Source organism: Mirounga leonina, unplaced genomic scaffold (genome assembly GCF_011800145.1).
Source record: "Mirounga leonina isolate KUSES-001 unplaced genomic scaffold, KU_Mleo_1.0 Mir_127, whole genome shotgun sequence".
Lineage (NCBI taxonomy): Eukaryota > Metazoa > Chordata > Mammalia > Carnivora > Phocidae > Mirounga > Mirounga leonina.
The window spans coordinates 68259922-68279774 of NW_023270316.1; the positions used below are offsets into that span (position 1 = coordinate 68259922).

General features: G+C 39.6%; 1 protein-coding gene across 1 annotated transcript in view; it reads left to right on the plus strand.

The window, feature by feature from the left end:
• Nucleotides 1-19853, plus strand: part of STARD13 (StAR related lipid transfer domain containing 13) — a 187225-nt gene that overhangs the window by 106719 nt on the left and 60653 nt on the right. Inside the window, exons 2-3 of the mRNA XM_035002914.1 lie at nucleotides 11951-12022; nucleotides 15056-15137. Of these exons, the coding sequence (XP_034858805.1) occupies nucleotides 11951-12022; nucleotides 15056-15137 (154 nt within the window). The remainder of the gene's footprint in view (nucleotides 1-11950; nucleotides 12023-15055; nucleotides 15138-19853) is intronic.

Sequence of the window (19853 nt, forward strand, 5' to 3'; positions counted from 1 at the left end):
ATATCAAGCAAGTTATTGCTAATATTTTACTTATTAACTGGTAAGCACATCATAAAGTCTAATCACCAGACTGTCTTCCCCAACCTGGTGTTGATATCCTAAAAGAAACAGCCTGCGGAGGCCCTTAGTTCCATTTTCAAAGTGTCACATTTCATTTATGACTCTCATTACCTCTTGTTAAACAGCATCGCATTGTGTGAAGCATGGCTTCCTGCGATACAGCATTATTTAACAGAAAGAGTAGAACAAAATCTTTCACAGAATGTAAAAAACTAATTGCCTATTAGATTCCTGTCATAAGGAGGATCTGGATGTAGGGGACAGGGCTGCGTTTGGCCCCAAAGCCCTCCTGCAGACACAGATGAAGGAACATAAGCTTCTATTCCAGAAAGACCCAAATTCACAGGAATCCCTGCTTCAAAAGCAGTCGGTAGGCAGAAGAGGGATTGCCATGGGCAGAACCAGTTAGCCAACCATCTTCTGCCTCAAATCTCATCTCACCTGCTAGGTTTGTCCGGGTCACTTTATCCGAAATACCCCCTCTTGCTCTGAGCCTTGTAGGACTTTGTCCTGCTCCAGGAGGCTTTTGCTTTTTGGGGAATAGTGATTCCTGGATGTGTCTTTGTCTTCTCTGCTTGGCTTAGAGACCTTTGGGGCAGGACCCTGCCTACAGTGCCTAACCGCAAGCTTTTCAAATCCTGGGCACCCCGCAGATGTCTACCAAATAAATCGGTAACACGAAAGTCTTCTACTTCTGAAGGCCAAATGAAAAAGCTGAGTGGAGAGCATCAGAAGCCATTGGAACCACTATTTTCTATTGTAGGAAAGGAACAATAAGCACCTCCGCTGTACTAGCAGCAAACATGGCTAACAATTCATTTCACCCTTACAACAACGCTCTGAAGTAGGTACTGTTGTTTATTCCCATTTTATAGATAAGGAAACTGAGGCATGCTGAAGTTAACCTATCGAAGGCCGTGAAGGTAATCAGAGATAGAGCTAGGACTTGAACTCAGCCCTTGCCTCTAGAACTTTATGCCATATTACTGCTACTCTAACAGTCAGTCCCTGTATGCCCTCAAATAAAGGGATGTTTTCTAAACAAATCGACAGGCTCTTTTTAGAAAGTTAATTCATAAAACTGAGTATACGTACTCAACAGAAGAAGAAATGAGTTTTATTTAATAGATATGCCATTAGTTAAGAGCAAAATGAAATTAGAATACATCTTCATTTTTTTTTTTAAGATTTTATTTGAGAGAGAGAGTGCACACGAGCGGGGGTGGGTGGTGGGGGGGGGGATGAGCAGAGGGAGAGGAAGAAGCAAGCTCTCCACTGAGCAGGGACCCCGATTCAGGACTTGATCCCAGGACCCTGGGATCATGACCTGAGCCGAAGGAAGACACTTAACCGACTGAGCCACCCAGGCGCCCCTGTATCTTCATTTTAAACTCCCCTTTAAAGCAATAACATTAACCCTGCACAAAAATAAACCTGTTTTGTCCTAAACAGAGGCCCTCTTGGTGGATTTGCTAGTTTAGAAATTTGGGTCACATTTTGCTTTTGATTATTTAAAGGATTGGGGCAGTCATGTGGACTCCAAATATTCATCTAGTCATTAAAACAAGAGGGGAGTTTTTCTCTATTTGGTCTAGTGTATTTGTCTTGTTTTATTTTGTTTTGTAAGTGTAACCTCGAAACTTTAGCAACACCCTTTCAAAAATACCAGTTTATGACATAAAGTTTTGAAAAGCATCTTTGAAATTATCTAAATACATATGCAGGAGGTCAAAGACAAGTGGGACAGCCGTTCCATAAAATCTACACTCTGCAAATACCAAGAAGGAAGAGGTGGGAACATGGTCCAAGATCTAACCTTAACTTTGAACTTCCTGACTTGTGTTGGTTTAAGACATCCCTGTAGCATCATTTAAACATAGTTCTGGTGTATGAATAAACTTCCACTTGGAATTTCCTTTTTGAAGTCTGCTGAGAATATAAATCAAAACCATATGAGATGGGTCTTAATCCAGAATGTAAAATAACATGAGAAATGTCAACCCAGAAGTACTCCCTGAAATACATTCACCAGGATGCACGTTCTGGCAAAATTCTTTCTTTAGAGCAAAAGCCTCCAGAGAACTGAATTTATTATTTTTAACCCATGATTTTGACGTCTGAATTGATACAAGAAGATGCTTTTTAAATTTATGGCAGGAGGAATGTTTTTCAGCCATCTAGAATGATTGAAAAGGAAATCAGTTGGCTTAGAAAGAGGTTCAAAAGGCGTTGTCAAGTGGAAATGCAGATTATAATTTTATTTAAAGATTATGTAAAATATATAGTATATTTAGCCTAGATACACATACACATCTTCATAATAAAAGAAGGAGAGACTATTTGCCAGCAAAATGTTCATCAATATCTAGATGATAGAACTGTGGTGATTTTTCTTTTTTTTGCTTCCTTTTTTCTTTCAGGTGTTTCAAATCTTGCGTTTAGATTTTGCTGCTTTTCTGTTAGGTTTCATTTAAGAGGGGATTTTTGGTCACTTTAATCTCTTATTAAGTCTGTTCATAAGGGAAATAACCCTTTTATACCTGAATTCAGTGAGTATTGGGGCAAGCATCTAGGTCAAGACCATATTATTGACTACAATTAATAAAAATTGTTATATGCCCAGAGCTAGTCAGGTAATTAAATTATATTTATATTTTATAAGGTAGAACTACCTGAACCCCTATTTAGAAGTGCTTCTGTGTTTGCATGACAGATTCTTCTGCCATTTCCTACTGTGTTCTTAAACTTAAAATCTGAAGTTTAAGGTTTTGTGACAAAAATTATTAAGGCCCAGAGTTCTTTAAAATTAGAAGTTATTTGCTATACATAGTAAACTATTCAAGATTTTAAAACTTTTGTTATGTTTTAAACTTTTAAAACTCTTTATAGTGTATATAACTTCTTTTTAAATCTATTTGATTGCATTTGTGATATATTTATGGGATGCTTTGATTGACTTTAATATCATGCCATGTGGTTGGACAGTCATTAATGTATCACTGTATCTGATGGAAAAGGGGGGCTCCAGCATATAAATTGTTCCCCACCCCTTCAGTGTAAATCTTAATCCCTTCCCTCCCAAATCAGTAAAGCTATTTTAATGACCTAACCTGTTTTAAATTGCTTTCTGTAGGAGATATGTAATGTTAGTGTCTACTAATGACTTGCAAAATACAAATCCCAATGCTTAAAGAGCAAACCTCTGAGCTCAGTGCTCCCTTTGTCTTTGAAGAACATGGAGGGGGAAAAAATGAATCCATAGCTGAAAACCTAATAAAAACATAATTTCTTAAATCTGGCCCTAATTTTCTGAGACAGGTGATGTATGTTTAGAAAATCATTCACAGAATGAGTGCCATTGCAGACAAGTAGAAAACATTCCAGAAAACTGGCAAAGACACTTTGAAAAATTCTCAGTAAATATTTTATCCCAGTGAATATTTCCTGGTAAATATTTAAAAATAAAAAGTACACACACGCATACACTCTCAAGTTTTTTTTATATAGTCAGATAATAAAATTACACTTGAGTTGTACACAGCTTTTCTTGGGACTAAATGAAGCAAAACCACTAGTTTCAGTTCATCCAGGTGTTACAATTGCTGAGAAATTAAATGCACAAAGCCTTGAACTGGGAGTCATTAGCTTTGGTGATTATATCATGCCATGCCCAGCCCTGTAAGGAGTGAAAGACTCAAAAAGAATCTGTCCCGTTCTTGGAGTTATTTTATCAGGACAGTTTCCATGCCCCTTCTGATGCCTGCATGGTAGAATTTTCCCTGATACCATGAGAGCTTCTGGTGTAATTGGAGTACCCAGAGCTATAAGAGTTGGACTAAGAAACTAAAATAGCAGATAAGCCTTTACAAGTATAGACTTTCAGATATTTCTGAAAATAGAGAAGGGGTTTAAGTCCCTAAAGACATGCATATTTTTTTAACATTGAAAAAAAAAAAAAAAACTTTTTAAGCAATATAGGATAAAAGAGTGCCCGTCCAAAGCCAAGAAACCTGACTTCCTAGCAGTGGTGGGACTTGTCCAAAGCAGTTGCTCCTCCCCAGGCAGGAGCTCATCAGCATAACAGTGAATACACGGGGACCCCTCGGAAACTGCCAGTTTGGCTGACCTTGAGGAAGTTCGAGCTTCTGCTCCTGAGAACCACCATCAAGTCAGCTCCCAGGGACTCCTGTTCATCACCTTTCCTAGAGAAGCCCAAGAAGCCAAGATAGAGAGGAAAAAATCATCTCCAGAATCTCATTCCCTTGTCCCAAGAAAGGCTACTCAAGACTTCATTATCTTGGTGGGTCAATATGGAGATACGTTGGCCAAGGCCTGTGGATGATGACCTTCTTTCTAATTTTCTGAATCAACATTCTGTCCCCCTACCTTGCATTTCAGTTGCTTAACTGACTCCACCATGAAGAATCTCTTGGGATTTTGTGGTAGGCAGTGGCTCCACAACTTCAAAAAGCTGGGGATGTTCCTATGCCTGTGTCCGCATGCGGCCTCCCTGAGAAATACCACAAGCGCCTGATGGGAACAATCTGTACAAAACGAAAGGAGAGAATAAAGAGCTACTCTGCCTCATGGAAAACTTGAGTCAAAACAATCTGGTTTTGGCCGGCAGAGCATATACTTTCTGCTTTCTTTTTCTTTGAGATTGATCGGGGTGGGATTGTAATTTTTTTTTTCTTTTCTTTTATACTATTAGGAATATGAGCATAAGGAATAGCATTTATACTCCTGGTGACTTTCCTTGTTCAGTTGCAACTGAACTTTTGATTTTCTGTAGTGTGTGTATGTGAGAGAGAAAAACTGTGCATTCACACACTCACACATGTGGCTACATGTGACAGAGGATTGTGAAAGGATTGTTCACCTTTTTTTAAAGGTTTTATTTATTTGAGAGAGAGAGAGAGAGAGAAAGAACGAGTGGTGGGGAGGGGCAGAGGGAGAGAGAGAGAAGCAGATTCCCTGCCGAGCAGGGAGCCCGACGCGGGGCTCGATCCCAGGACCCTGGGATCATGACCTGAGCCGAAGGCAGACGCTAACTGACTGAGCCACCCAGGCGCCCCTACATTTTTTTAATTCGTAGAGGCCATGCACCATAGGCAGGGAAGCAGAATTCCAAGCAGAAATGATTACTGAGACTGATTATGTTCATTTCTAGGGCACGCTAACAGATATCCAGCAACAGCTTCAAGTTGAAATAAAGGTCCATAGTCTTTCTTTCTAGAATGACTATCTGGCCCTGAGTTAAATTAATTTATGCTAGATTATGCCACTGTAACAAATTGTCCCCCAAGCTGTAGTGGCATAAAACAACAGAAGCTTATTTCTTGCTCACATTACATGTCTGCAGCTGGTCTGTTGTGGCTTTGTTCCGTGTCGTCATTCCAGGACCGAGGCTGAAGGAACAGCCTCTGTCTGAGACATACTGGCTTTGTGGTACAGGGAAAAGAGAAGGAAAACTGGAAGAACTTGGTGATGGCTCCTGAAGTGTTTTGCTCGAAACTAGCATACATTGCTTCTGTTCACGTTTCATTGGCCAAAGTGGGTCATAGGCAAAGCCAGATATCAGTGGGATGGGAAGTATATACTTTCCAGTCGGAGAAGAACTTCAAGTTCCATGACAATTGGAAAGAGTGGGGAATCGTTGCAAGCATGTAAGGAAATGTATTGTGTGTATGTGCGTGTGTGTGTGCGCGCACACGCACGCATGCGTATATTCTCATTATAAATTTAATAGTTAAATAAGTTAGTAACAAATTAATAATAAATTACATAAAAAATGATTGCCCCAACAAAGCTGCAAAAGAATGATGAAAAACAACCCTTGAGTGACTAGGAATAGACTTACCACTCAGGTGTTGAATTTGCTTGATCCTCTTTCACTCTGATAGAAATTATTTTTAAGTGACTATATTTGTGTGAATCCAGCTTGCACAAGATCATTCAAGGCCTGAGATATAAGACAAGTGCTAAGAATTAGTGATGGAGTAGGGGTGCCTGGGTACCTCAGTCATTAAGCGTCTGCTTTTGGCTCAGGTCATGATCCCAGGGTCCTGGGATCCAGCCTCGTGCCTGGCTCCCCACTCAGCAGGAGGCCTTCTTCTCCCTCTCCCACTCCCCCTGCTTGTGTTCCCTCTCTTGCTGTCTCTCTCTGTCAAATAAATAAAATCTTAAAAAAAAAAAAAAAAGAATTAGTTTTGGAGTAATATGTCTCAACATGAATGTGATCCTTGCTTTCAGGAAAATAGTACACATAAACACAGCCATGAATCCCTACCTTAACTGAGTACAACTCACAGATAGATAGATAGATAGATAGATAGATATATATATATATATAGTTCTGTATTACCTGACAGCAAGATACTTTGCTACACATTAAGGGAAAAGTTGCCTTAAAAAAAGTTGCCTGACGTTATGGGGAGATAAAATGGGTGTTTATCAGTTGGTTCACTGATTTGAATACTCAGTGATCGATAATCTTAAATTTATTCTAAATAACCTGTATTTTAACTCTACTAGTAACTTAGAATATAATGGAAAGAAAAGGTTATGCATATTAGAAAAAAAAAACTATACTTGGTAAACATTTAAGACTTATTCAGGCCTTTTACAAATCATAATAAACTTACTATAATAATTTGAAGAGTGCAAAGACGAGGTATCCTGTCGCCATGATGCAGAATGTAAATCAGTCTCTTATTACTATAGAACTTGGATGTTTCATCCCCCACCTGTGATTGGGGTTATAAAGCACTCTTGGGAGAAGGATTGTGGTGTAATGTATAGTTCTATACAATGTTAATTATTGCATCATTCATATCTATCGTTAGTTGGGATGCATACTCTGGCATAGGTTTTAACGAAACTAGCCTAGTGTATGGCCAACTAAATACACCTTCAATAAACAGGGACTTCACTTGAGAAATTCCATCTGAAGACAAAAGAGTCATTCGTCTAAAGTAGTGCACTAATAATGAAGCTAACTCAGCCATATAAATTATCCTAAGCCAACAACCATGAGTGTGTTGAAATGTTAATACCTTGATATACTTTAATGGTGTTAATTGCATCCACTGCAGACATCTTGTGGTGGTTGAGTCACCCATAATCTTTCAGAAATAGGGTGCCCACCATTTTAGCCAGTTTAAATGAAAAAACAAAGCACCTACTCTTCTAAATCACATGGAGACCCATGATGTCTTTTCCCCCCACTTCTCTTGAGTATTTTAATGAACACTTAAGAACGAAGACCTACTTAAATTTGAGCCAGTGTGACCATTGAAATTCCCGGAGATTTGTAAGAACAACATAAATACATATGCCTCTAGATAATGATTTCATAAACTTTTCACAGTAGAACAGGTTTCTTCTGGCCAGCTAACTTTCTGATACTAGTAAAATTTAATTTGGCCCTAATTTGAATTTTTGGTCATTTAAAAAGAATAGTATTCCTTTGAGTTAGCTATGGAAAATGTATTTACTGTGCTGAGAATAATGGAAACCAAAAAATGTACTTAAAATGTTTAGCTGGGAGAACACACTGTTCCCAAGCACTCAAGAAACACCAGTTTAAAAATTCAGTGAGGTTGTAACATGAGAGGAGGCCTGCCAACCTGGGTGGCAAATTTGCTCTGCTCAGAATATCCCCTTACTTGACTGGACCCCTCCAGAACCTTATCTACCTGACTATCCAAACATCACTACATGATATTTCTTTAAAGAAACAGCTTGTAAATCTCTTAACTTACAAAGACTTCCAGCCTTTTCCACAACCGGTCTGTGTTGGTGAAGCCCTACTGAACTGTTTTCTCTTGACTACCTTGATTTTATAACCTCCCAGCAGTGATTAACAATCGGCAGTAATCAAAAATCAAGTATTTAAAAAAGAAGCATCCTTCTCAAAACGAAGTAAATTTCTCATTTTTACCAACAATATCATTACATGGGGAGATATTCATAATGTATTATTCTGTCAAAAAGGTGGTCAACCAAAGGTATCACAATGATTACCATTTTGATAAGTAACATGTATTGAATTATGTTTAGGTAATGGGACGAGAGTTGACTGTTTTCTTTCATAGTACATTTTGTGTTTTTTTTTTAAATAAGTTTTCAACACCGAGCATGTATAATTAAGAAATAATATAATACTCTTGAAAACCAGTGTACAGGCTTTAGTTCGTTTCCACAATGACTTTGTTCCCGTGCCCATTGGTGTGAGGCTCCTGAGGCACCCAGGGAGACAGTCTCCCTCTATACCTCTGTCTCTCAACAGAGGTCGTATCACGTTCTAAGCATGTAGGAAAGGCAACTGAGGCAAAGTGAGTGACTCACAGATATGTGGCAGAAGAGCATGCCTAGCACCAAACCATCTCCTGGATTTATTGAGTGAAAAGGTTTGCTTGGATTTTGTGCAGAAATGAAAAACTGGGTATCTCCCTCTTCAACTAGTAGATTTCAGCCTCCAAACAACTGTTGACTTAAGATCCCAAAGCTCCTTGGTCTCCCTGCACTAAGGGGAATCGGGTGTTCTTGAGGAGTAGGTAATGCCCATTTGGGTGGTGGTGATAGGGCTAAGGAATGTGATCAGGGTGACCAGGAGTGTCAACCCCACCTAACCTATATAGAAGAGGCTTTGAACATAAAGAGGTTCTATTATCTGAAGAAGTGGGGAAGGATGTTGGGCAGGCAAAAATAGGCACCCACTACAGAATTTAAGAGAAATTATTTTTACATGTAATAATTACAGAATTTCTAATGAAATCCTATTACGCTATGGAACCAAATGGATTGAATTTTCTCAGGTAAAGTAATGTGGTAACCACAGTAGAGATCAGTAGGCCAGTCTGTCCAAGGGCATTCTCTCCTGTTCTGCCCCACACTTAGGTTTTCTACAGACTTGCAGCAACTTGATGCTTTGCCTTGTGGCCCTGGAGCTGCTATAGGGGCAGGTATGGGCTGCAAACAGAGAACAAATAAAACTATAGAAATGTGATTTGAATGGCCCTTAAAGTTTTCACAGAATATTATGCTAGCCAGCAAGAGCTCAGTAAAAAAGAGATTTTCACACTCTCCTCAAACGATGGATGGACCTTGGTGAAATGATGACACTGGCAATAATGATTCCTTTTAAATTCTGCGGGCATTTTGGCCATTCCAAGTGTAATATGCTGTGGGGAAAACAGTAGCATTAGTTTGATGGGTGTTAGTTGGGGCTGTGGGGACTCACTCAGTAGAAACTGTAAGGCTCTTTTTTTCCCTCCAACTCAATGTGATGATCAAAGTCAAATTTGAGAGCTGTTAGGTATGTGTGATTACTTTGTTTGATTGCTTTGTCAGTAGGTGGTAAACAAGAGTTGATTTTGCCCTGAGATTGAGATATCAAGATGCTGGGCCTACAGCTAGAGCATGGGGAATATTTGAGAGACTTTCAGAAATAGAATAGTGAGTTGAATGTGGGAGAGTGATGTCGAGAAACCATCCCCCACGGCTGGGATGTGGTTTCTTCTCCTTTATTATTTACTAATTGCAGTTTTTGTTGTATTATTTGACTCTGAGACTTAGAAGCTAAATGCCTACCCGTTTTAAAAGTCAGCCTATTTGACATTTAATTTAGCTGGATTCTGGTTAAGATTTGATTATTCATGTTTACATGTGCATAGAATTTCAGTTCATTATCTTTGTTGCTCTTGTGAAAAAATAAAATGAAGTTATCTAGAAAAGCTTTTATTTTTTTAAGATTTTATTTATTTATTTGAGAGAGAGAGTGCAGGCATGCACAAAGGCGGGGCACAGAGAGAGAGAGAATTTCAAGCAGACTCAGTGCCGAGTGCGGAGTCTGACTCAGCCTCTCCCTCTGCCATTCCCCCTGCTTGAACTCTCTCTCTCTTTCTCAAATAAATAAAGAAAACCTTTAAAAAAAAAAAAAAAAAGACTTGCTGGCTCATAATTAAGTTTGGAGAATACCCAGAAATTAGGTATTTCCTCCTTACTAACCGCTGCATTATACTGAAAGAGAAAGCAAATCTGAAGCTTGAAAATTTAGAAGGCAACAGTCTGTCTATGACTCAGTAGAAACTCGCCACATTTTCCACACGTTAAGGTCAGAATGTGCATTTCCTACTTCCCCTGAAATATGTGTGTGATTTTCAAAGTGGAAGCCTTCGTATAAGGACTCTCAAAGGAGTACTAAATAGGACTCTTAGACCATACAGTAATTGTCCTTCGTACCCTCACAGAGACGGCCCACATTAGCCAATACGGTACAGTCCGTTTTGAACTGCACTTGTGGATCTCAAGAGACACCCCTTCCTAAGAGACATGCTTTCCAGAGCTTTTCTTTCCAGCTTGGTGCCCCGGGTATTTCTGAATGATGCCTACATGGCAGGCATGAGTACGTATTAGGTCTGTGCTGGTACCAATTATGTAAAAAACCCTTATGCCAGACAAAAAACTCAAGATTTACAAATTGTCGATCACAGGAATGACAGTGGATTAGGGGTTGCCAGAGGAAGCAGACAGGCTCTGCTTCCCTGAATTCAATGACAAATCTCAATCCATGTCCAGCCGGGTCAGTGAGACGGTGCTGAAAGTGTTTGCTCTTCCCTTTGGGGCCTGTGCAAGATCTGGCCTTTGGTCTGTTTCCCTAACACATAGCAGATAGCTCTGTCACATTAAACATTATTTTGCACAGACACTGTTTCCCTGAATTCAATGCACGGACGTTGTGCTTTCAGCGTAGGTATACAGGCTCAGGTCCGCAGCCCATGTTAGAGCGGATCGTTATTTTTGCAGTTGTCCCAAGAACACCCTGTACTCTCGGTTTTTGCTATGGGGAGAAATGAACGTCCGAGTAAATGGAAATACAGTGATCTGAGCGGACTCCATCCCAACAGAAGAGGAAGGGGACTGAGTAGAAACCCATTATAATAGGCTGTTTAATTTTGTTTGGAGAAACTGGACTTTTGACAGATGAACTTCTTTCCCCTTGCATTCATATTTATCTAAGAGAATTGTGGTTGGGAAATGATCCAGGATTCACAAGGTCAAAAAGTGACCTGGTTCACATATTGTAGACTCCTCCCATCTCACTCCACAGCTTCTCCAGGCAGGTGGTCCCGTGTGTTGTTGGTACATCCACACCGAAATGGTCACCCAAAGGACATATCGGCCTTTTGGGTTCGGCCCTCACAGATTCTAGCAGCCCCATCAAACTCGCCTCCGTTCCAGATAACCAGCTCTGCTTTTCCACATTGTACTCTGCAGCTTGAAACCATTCTAATGTGCTTGATGAATGAACATCTTGTTAGAAGGCATTGGGAATTAAAGCCATTAGAAAAATGAAAGAAATAACAATACATTGGATTTTTGTAATACCTTCCTTCATGAGAAAATAGATTTTCATAGACCATCCAGTTGTATTCTTTCTTTCATTATCCCAAGAGTGAAAGAATAAAAGAATGTTGGATAAGTATTCTTAGCCTTATCTTTGAAAGCTAAAAAGAAGTTCATTAAAAAAAAAAAAAAAAAAGGATCATAAGGAAGTATTTCCTCCTTCTCTGTAGCCCCCTGGTTCCCTGGTATATAAATAAGACATTTTTCCCTGCCTGAAACCCAGCCTTTGTGTTCTGTGGTTTTGTTATTATCCAAATACTTGTGGATCGACGTTGAAGATAATCTTAATAGACACCTAAGTACCTTTGTGATACCTGCTCATTTTACCCCCATTTCTGGTAGGCCGACTTTTGCAGACTTACCTGAGAACAATTTTGCTTTGTAATAACTTGGACAATGCTCACCAGTTTCTCCTTGATTAAGGTAGAGTGCTGGTGTGTGCCCATTGGACTCATGCATTTCCCTTTCTTGTATTTTTCAGAAATTGAGGCGAAGGAAGCATGTGACTGGCTCCGTGCTGCTGGGTTCCCACAATACGCTCAGTTGTATGAGGGTAAGTTGGCCTTCCCTTCACTCTTTATAAAGAGCATTAATTCAAAATGAACCTCACATATCCTGTGGTGTATTTTGACTTCCAGGTCTCTTCTCAACCATTTTTCTTTGCTGTCTCTTTCCCTCAGCCTTTGCAATCCCAGGGCTTACACTGATTTAGACATGAGTATTGCTGCCCAGGCCTACCTGACTTTCTGCTCAATCCTGCTTCTCACTTCTTTGCTTTCTGCTTCTCCTCTCTTCACCACCAATCCCAACTCTGCCCCTTCCTTCCAGTCTTCTACCATCGGCAGCTTTCATGATTGCAATTATTATGGAAGTGTAATTGACATACAGTGTTACATCAGTTTTGGGTGTACACCATAGTGATTCGACAATTCTGTCCATCGCCAGGGGCTCACCACACTAAGTGTAGTCCCCAGCATCACCAGATAATGTTATTATTGTATTATTCACTGTATTCCCTATGCTGTACTATGCTGTCCCAAGTTATAATCAATTCTGCCTCCTTCTTGGATAGTCCTTATCTATAGTGAATCAGGATCCCAACAGTAAGCAGACAGCACACTCAAGATAATCCAAGGATTTATTTCTAAAAATGTGTATTACAAAGGTGTGGACAGGATATGAGAAGCCATGAAGAACAGTTCAGGGGCCCAGAGCTCATAGCAGCAGAGCCCCAACTGCCGTAGGCCCAAAGGGATGGGCAGAGGGAGAGAGAATCCTTCGAGCAGAGGACACAGCTGGTGGTGGGGGAGAACCAGGAGGGTAAATGCCCTGACCTCGCACTCCTTCCTCCCTCCATCTTCAGCGAGGGATTCCCAGTGGCCTAACAAGAAAGGAAGCCAAAGGACATGAATCCCCTTGAATGCCATCCACACGGGTGATCCTCGGGGCACAAGGCAGGGTATAGAAAAGTGGAGAATGGATCTGTAGGACTAAAAAAGGATATCTAGCACACGAAGCAGCATCGAGTTCTCTTCCTGATGGCATAAAATATATGTAGGATAGAAAGAATCAACAAAATTCACCTGTAGTTCCTGGGGAATCTCACTCACTCACCTGGAAGCTCAGTTTTATATTTTAAAAAACAAAACACTTATTCTACTTCTCTAACTTAAATTCCCTGAGGATGAAGGAAAGCATATCTCGGAATATGCTTTGAAGTCTGGAGTCTCTGATACAAGTTTTTTATAAACCATAGCCTTGTAGGCAAGGAGGGTTTTATAATTTTTGTCTAAGCAACCCTACTCCCATGCCCCACCACCAATTTCCTGATTATGAGGGAGAGGTCCGAAGAGGTTACATGACTTCCAACATTAAAATGTGGAGGAATCAGAATTAAAATCAGTCTTGTGAGCCATAATGCAGTGGCTTTTCTCCTATAATGTGAACTCTCTTTGTAAACTCACAATAATATGCAATTTAAACTGACCTGTCTACAGATGGCTAAGAAGTAAAGTAAATGTCTTCTCTCTAGATAGTATCAGTTGTTTGAATATTTTGCTGATACTCTAAAGTGACTCAAAATTTTGCTATAAAAGAAAACATTTGAGGGACGCCTGGGTGGCTCAGTTGGTTAAGCGGCTGCCTTCGGCTCAGGTCATGATCCCAGGGTCCTGGGATCGAGTCCCACATCGGGCTCCTTGCTCAGCAGGGAGCCTGCTTCTCCCTCTGCCTGCCTCTCCCCCTGCTTGTGTTCTGTCTCTCTCTCTGACAAATAAATAAATAAAATCTTAAAAAAAAAAAAAAAAAGAAAAAAAAAAAAACATTTGAGGCCATTGAGCTTGGGTTATTTTTGGAAATTTCTTCCTAAAGAAAAAAAAATCTGCTGTTAGTAAAAGGTGCCTGTCAAATTGTGTTTAAGCCATATGCATTGACTAAATATAATAAGAAAGAGCAAATAGTATAGAGCATACGATGTGCCAGGTTCTGTTGAAAGTACTTTAGCTATGCTATTCATCTAATATTCTCAATACCGCAAGGTAAATATTATAATTCTCATCATCCCCATTTTACAGATGGGGAAACACAGGCCCAAAAGACATTAGCTAAGTTGCCCTCAGTTGTACAGCTAGAGATTAGCAGTGCCAAGACTCAAAGCCAAGGCAGCTAGGCTTCGGCTGTCTCTGTTTTTCATTATTACACACACTCCCTCTCTAGCAGAACAAGACAGCCCTCATTCTGGCACCATCTGGAATGCACTCACATTGCTTTTATCACCAGAAGAGATTGTTTTTCTTTCCAACTCACATTAAGGTTTAGATACCTTTAGACTGATTATGACTGGCAAGGCAGAGGCAATGCAAAATATAAAATGAGAAAGAGAAAGGATGGCAGATGGTGATAATGAATTGACATTGTGTTAGATTCGACTGTGGCCTCTATGAGAATGATTTCTAAATTTTTCCCTCTGTGAATAAGGTACCTAAAATTAACACTGCATCTTGAGGATTGCCCTTGACCTCCAAAGTTGGCATGAAGAGTCTGTGGGAGAAAAGTCATGATGTTGGAATCTATTCTCTGGATGGATTCAGTTGTTTGAGTATTTTGCTGATAGTCTAAAGTGACTCAAGATTTTGCTACAAAAGGACACATTTGAGGCCATTGAGCTTTGGGTATTTTGGGAAATTTCCTTTCTGAAGAAAACAAAATCTGCCAAACTAAGTATTTCATGAACTGATCAAGATAAAAGTCAGTGACATTAGGTGGATGGTGACAGTAAAAAAGCTCTTCATATAGGCAAATGTCTGCAATTATAATGAACTACAACAATACAGGCACATAGTATTCGATCCTATCCAAGGGCAAGCACTTGGTTATTCTCATATTTCACACTTCCTTTGTATCCTTAAAAGCATTTATTTGATAAAAATAAAACTGCCTACTATCTTAAACATTACCAACATATCCATCAGTGGGGGAGTAACTGCCAAGATCGGTCAGGTGTACTGAAATGTGGTGGTCAAAAGATATTGGTGCCCATTCAGATAAAAACAAGATGCAAAAACTTCTGTTTCTCTCTCCTTTTCAGATTCCCAATTTCCCATCAACATTGTGGCTGTCAAGAATGATCATGATTTTCTTGAAAAGGACCTTGTAGAACCTCTTTACAGGTAAAACGTGTGATTTCGTTACTTTCGATTGTGCAGTCTCCAATAGGTATCACTGTATTGAGGGGCAAGTTCAACAGCTCCATAAGTATTTATTGAGTGCCTACAATGTGCCAGGCCTGGGTCCAGGTTCTGAGTACCACAGTGAGCATGATTGGACCCTGGTTTTATGGAGCTTAAATCCTAGTTGGAGTCTTCAGAAAATAGATTGAGGAAAAAGAGAGAGTCAGTGAGAGAAAAAGAGAAGGAGAGGGAAAAGTTATCTCAGAGCGTGTTCAGTGCTATGAACAAACTATATTAAAATGAAGCCATAGACTTTGGTGATTGGGGTCAGGGGTGGGTTAGTGGAAGGAGGCAGCAGAGGAGGCCACAGCATGAGTGGCCAGAGAAGGCCCTGAACAACTCCATGAGTATGTCGAACTTGGCTGTATTTTTTGCAAAGGCAAGTGATTATATCAGCAAACTAGAATATGTAAGCTCAAGTAATTATATTAGCAACCTAGAATATTTAAGCCTTTGCTATGTGATAGATGCTGGACGGAAACAAAGATGTATATGAGTACTTCCTTCCCCTCAAAGAATTTATAATCTGGTTGGAGAAATCGAGTTGAAGAAATAAAGCATGAATACATGAACAAATAACTAACAATTATAATTTAAGTGATAGGAAAAGATGCCAATGTAACCAATATCCAGGAACAATTAAATGCTGCATGAGAGGATGTATGTGTCTGTAGGAATTTGAAGTTTCCTAACTAAAGCCCTGGAGAGAGGTCAGGGTTGGAGACAAATATTATTTACAGGAGGTGAGTAATTTTTCCATGGCCACACAGCTAGTTATGGGCTGAACTGACCTTAAAATGTAGTACTTCAGGGCACCTGGCTAACTCAGTCAGTGGAGCATGCAACTCTTGATTTCGGGGGTGTGAGTTCGAACCCCACAATGGGTGTAGAGATTCCTTAAAAATAAAAAAAAAATCTTTAAAAAGATGCACTACTTAAAATTTGCAATCCAATGTTCTCTCTAGCACATTCTGCATTGACATAGAAGGATGGTAGTTTAATTGGAAAGTAATGATGAGCAAAACTTTTGTCAAGATAGGAGAGATGAGTGTATGTTAGGATAGTATGCGAATAATCTTAGTCTTCCTGAATCTCCAGACATACATATTTTTATATTCATTCTGTGGTTCCTATATGAAGAGAAGATAGATTTACATTAAGAAGTGATATCTGAATATTTAAGGAAAATGGTACTGTGGGTTTGCTCAAGTGGGTAAGTGCAAAGAACTCTTAAAATCACAAATTATAGGAACAGGCTATTTGGGCTAGAAAACAAGTAAGCACAAAATGCCATTTGCAAGCATTTATGAGAGGAGCAGATAGTTTGATTGTGACTCTTTAAAGGTAATGAATTGGAAAAGCAGTGTTTTCAGGATGTCTGGGATACACCCCAAGCAGGAGCAGGAGCATTTTCTCCTTTATTTTCTTCTAGAAATTTCAGACTTACGTTTTATATTTATTCAATGGTCCATCTAAAGTTAATTTTTTACAAGGTACAAAGTATGGGTCAAGATTCATTCTTTGCACATCAACATCCCATTGGTTTGGCACCATGTTGAAAAGGTTAACTTTCTTCATTGAATTGCCGTTGCACCTGTATTGTAAATCAATTGACCATGTATGTAAAAGTCTATTTCTGGACTGTCTATTCTGTTCCATTTATCTGTATGTCTAATCTTACATCAACATGACAGGTGATTACTTAGCTTTATGTATGTCTTGGAATCAAATAGTACATGTCCTCCAACTTTGTTCTTTTTTTCCAGAATTGTTTTGGCTATTCTAGTGCCTCTGACTTTTCATATAAATTTTAGAAACAACTTGTTGATACCTATTTTAAAAATGCTCTGGACTATTGATTTGGATTATGTTGAATCCATAGTTCAGTTTGGGGAGAATTGACAGCTTAACAGTACTGAATCTTGTGATTCATAAATACAGTGTATGTTTCTTTTTATTTAGGTCTCCTTTGATTTTTTTTTTTTCAAAACCTGATTCGTAGTTTTCAGCATATGGATACTACACATCCTCAAAAGTACTTAAGAATTTCATGTTTTGTGGTGCTATTGCAGATAGTACAGATTTTTTTATCATTTCAATTTCCAGTTGCTCATTAATAGTATGTAAATTTTTTTATATGTTGTCCTTGTATCCTACAATCTTTCTAAATTCACTCATTAGTTCCTAGTAGCTTCATCGTAGAGTTCTAAAATTTTATTTCTAAATATAAATAAAGGATTACATTGTAAACCAAGAATAAAAATTATAGTACATATTTTCAAGTCAGGATTGCAGAGGCAAACACTGTCTCTGTGCAGTTATGTTCACTGGTGACATGGCTGACAAGCTTTGAATCTCATACACGTGGGTGGTAAATCCTTATCTATCCACTGCTGTTTGTGATCTGAGCGCCTTGACTAAATTCCGGACTTTTCCATCAAAGTCTACTCTTTTTTTGAAGATTTTTTTTTTTTATTTATTTAAGAGAGAAGAGGGAGAGGGAGAGAGCATGAGCAGGGGTAAAGGCAGAGGGAAAGAGACAAGAGGACTCCCTCCTGAGCAGGGAGCCCGACTTGGGGCTCGATCCCAGGACCCTGGGATCATGACCTGAGCCCAAGGCAGACGCTTAACTGACTGAGCCACCCAGGTGCCGCCCCAAAGTCTACTCTTAAAAAAAAAAAAAAAAAAAAACGCCTTTCAGATGTTATAGAGATGACCCAGTACAATGAATGTGAAATCATTTAGAGATAAAAAGTTCTGAGTAATACTATTAGTGTCAGCCAGAAAAATCAGGAAGCCTTCTTTTGCAGAGCTTGTGCCCCCTCTCTGATACAGCCTACAGCAGGATCCATGCAGACCTACCCCGAAAGGTATGGCTGCATAAACATGTATAAGTGTGGTGGTGTCATACAGCACAGTGTTCTTCACAGGAGCCCAGCTCCTGTAAGAATGGGGAAAGGGGCAGGAGGTTGTTATAATTGGAATAATTTTTATGATAGCTGTGTCTCCAAAAACATTAAGTAAGAAAAGTGTTTGGCTGGAAGTGTGGGAGCTGAGATTCTTGGGGCGTAGGAGGGGTGGGTGAAACAGAGGCCAAAGGAGTAGTCACAGCAGGGTGGATCAAAGGAAGCAGGCACGGTACGGAGGCAGAGATGGAGGTGGCTTGGCTAAGGGGACCCGTATGCAGTTTCTTTCCCTCCATTACAAGTCCCACCAGGGCACTGATGTCCCATGTAGCAAAGTGGAAAGAAAGCAGAAGGAAGACCTCCAGCCTGAGGGGAATGACCGCACTTATAAAACTTTGAGATCGATGAGTGGTTAATGGGACACTCACCCACTCACATGGTATATAATGATTGACGCCTGGAGAGCAGCAAGGGGTTGGGATTTTATTCCTTTTCTTGTGGGTACATTGCAGATGCAGTGATAGAGTTGGTCTCCTGTTTTATTTTGAAGCTTTGTAGGCTCCGCATTTCTCATGCATATTTGAAGTGCTGAGCTAATGCAGAATCATAAAGGGAACCATAGCCAGAGAGCAAATAGCTTCTGCCAGGTAGACAAATGAAGACAAGAGGGCTGAACACCTTCTACAAATGTTACCCGCGACAAGAATTTCATTCACCTTTGTTTTGTGGAAGTGTCTCACCTACGTAGACAGTTAGTGTCCTAGGTCCTAATTACATGTAGCGGGTTGCGGAACAGCGTTAACTTTTTGATTGGCTGGAAAAATGTAGCATACTGAGGATGTTGATGACAAGGAAGACCCACGCCTGGCCTGGAATACGTAGAGGTGTACCCCCTGTTTTTAGATCTTGAACACTAGACAGGCTTGCTGTTTTTGCTGAAGGGGTGAACTTCCAGACTGGCAACCAGGTCTTACCATTGCTTCTTGTGACTCTGACAGCACCAGCACATGGTAGGTGCTCTGCAAACATTTGTAATTGCAAGTCAGAGTCGTGCAGTTGCTTATTTTTAGCGACCTCAATTATAATTTTGTTTTGATGTTCTTTGACTGAATTCTTAATTGAAAAATATTTTCCCCTGTGAGTAATGAAAAACTAATTGCAAATCTAAGTACCTAGGTGAGCTAATTGAAACTGTTAACTGTATCAGAACATAGGAATAGCCAAGGTGTCAAAATAGCTTGCAAAGTTTGTCACCTTTCAAGCAAATTGCAGCAAGTCAAAGCCCCTAATGAGATTTTTTTAAGGATAAGTAATATGTTCTATTCGCATTTTGATTTGCGATATTCGCTCAGATTGATAGTATAGGGCCTTGATGTTCAAGGTGATCTGTGAATTTCTAATTTAATATTAGGCCAATAAACCATCCACATAACTTATGTTGTTAATAACTACTAGTTAATTGTATTGTGTTAGGGCATTACCTTGTTCAGTACCATTTCAGGGAGATATGGAATTGATTAGGATTCTAGAGTGCATCTATCATTGCCCTTTGTATTTAAAAGGATAATTAATGACCATGGTTTTCATCTGGGTCAGGGGAGCTGGTGGAGGAGAGTGCTGACAAAAATGATATTTATGATTTACCTCTGCACACAAACGCACATCTTTGAGTATGTTAAATAACAATAATAATAAATAATGATAGTCTTTATGAATATTGATATATATTTTAGGTATTTTCTCTTTTAGA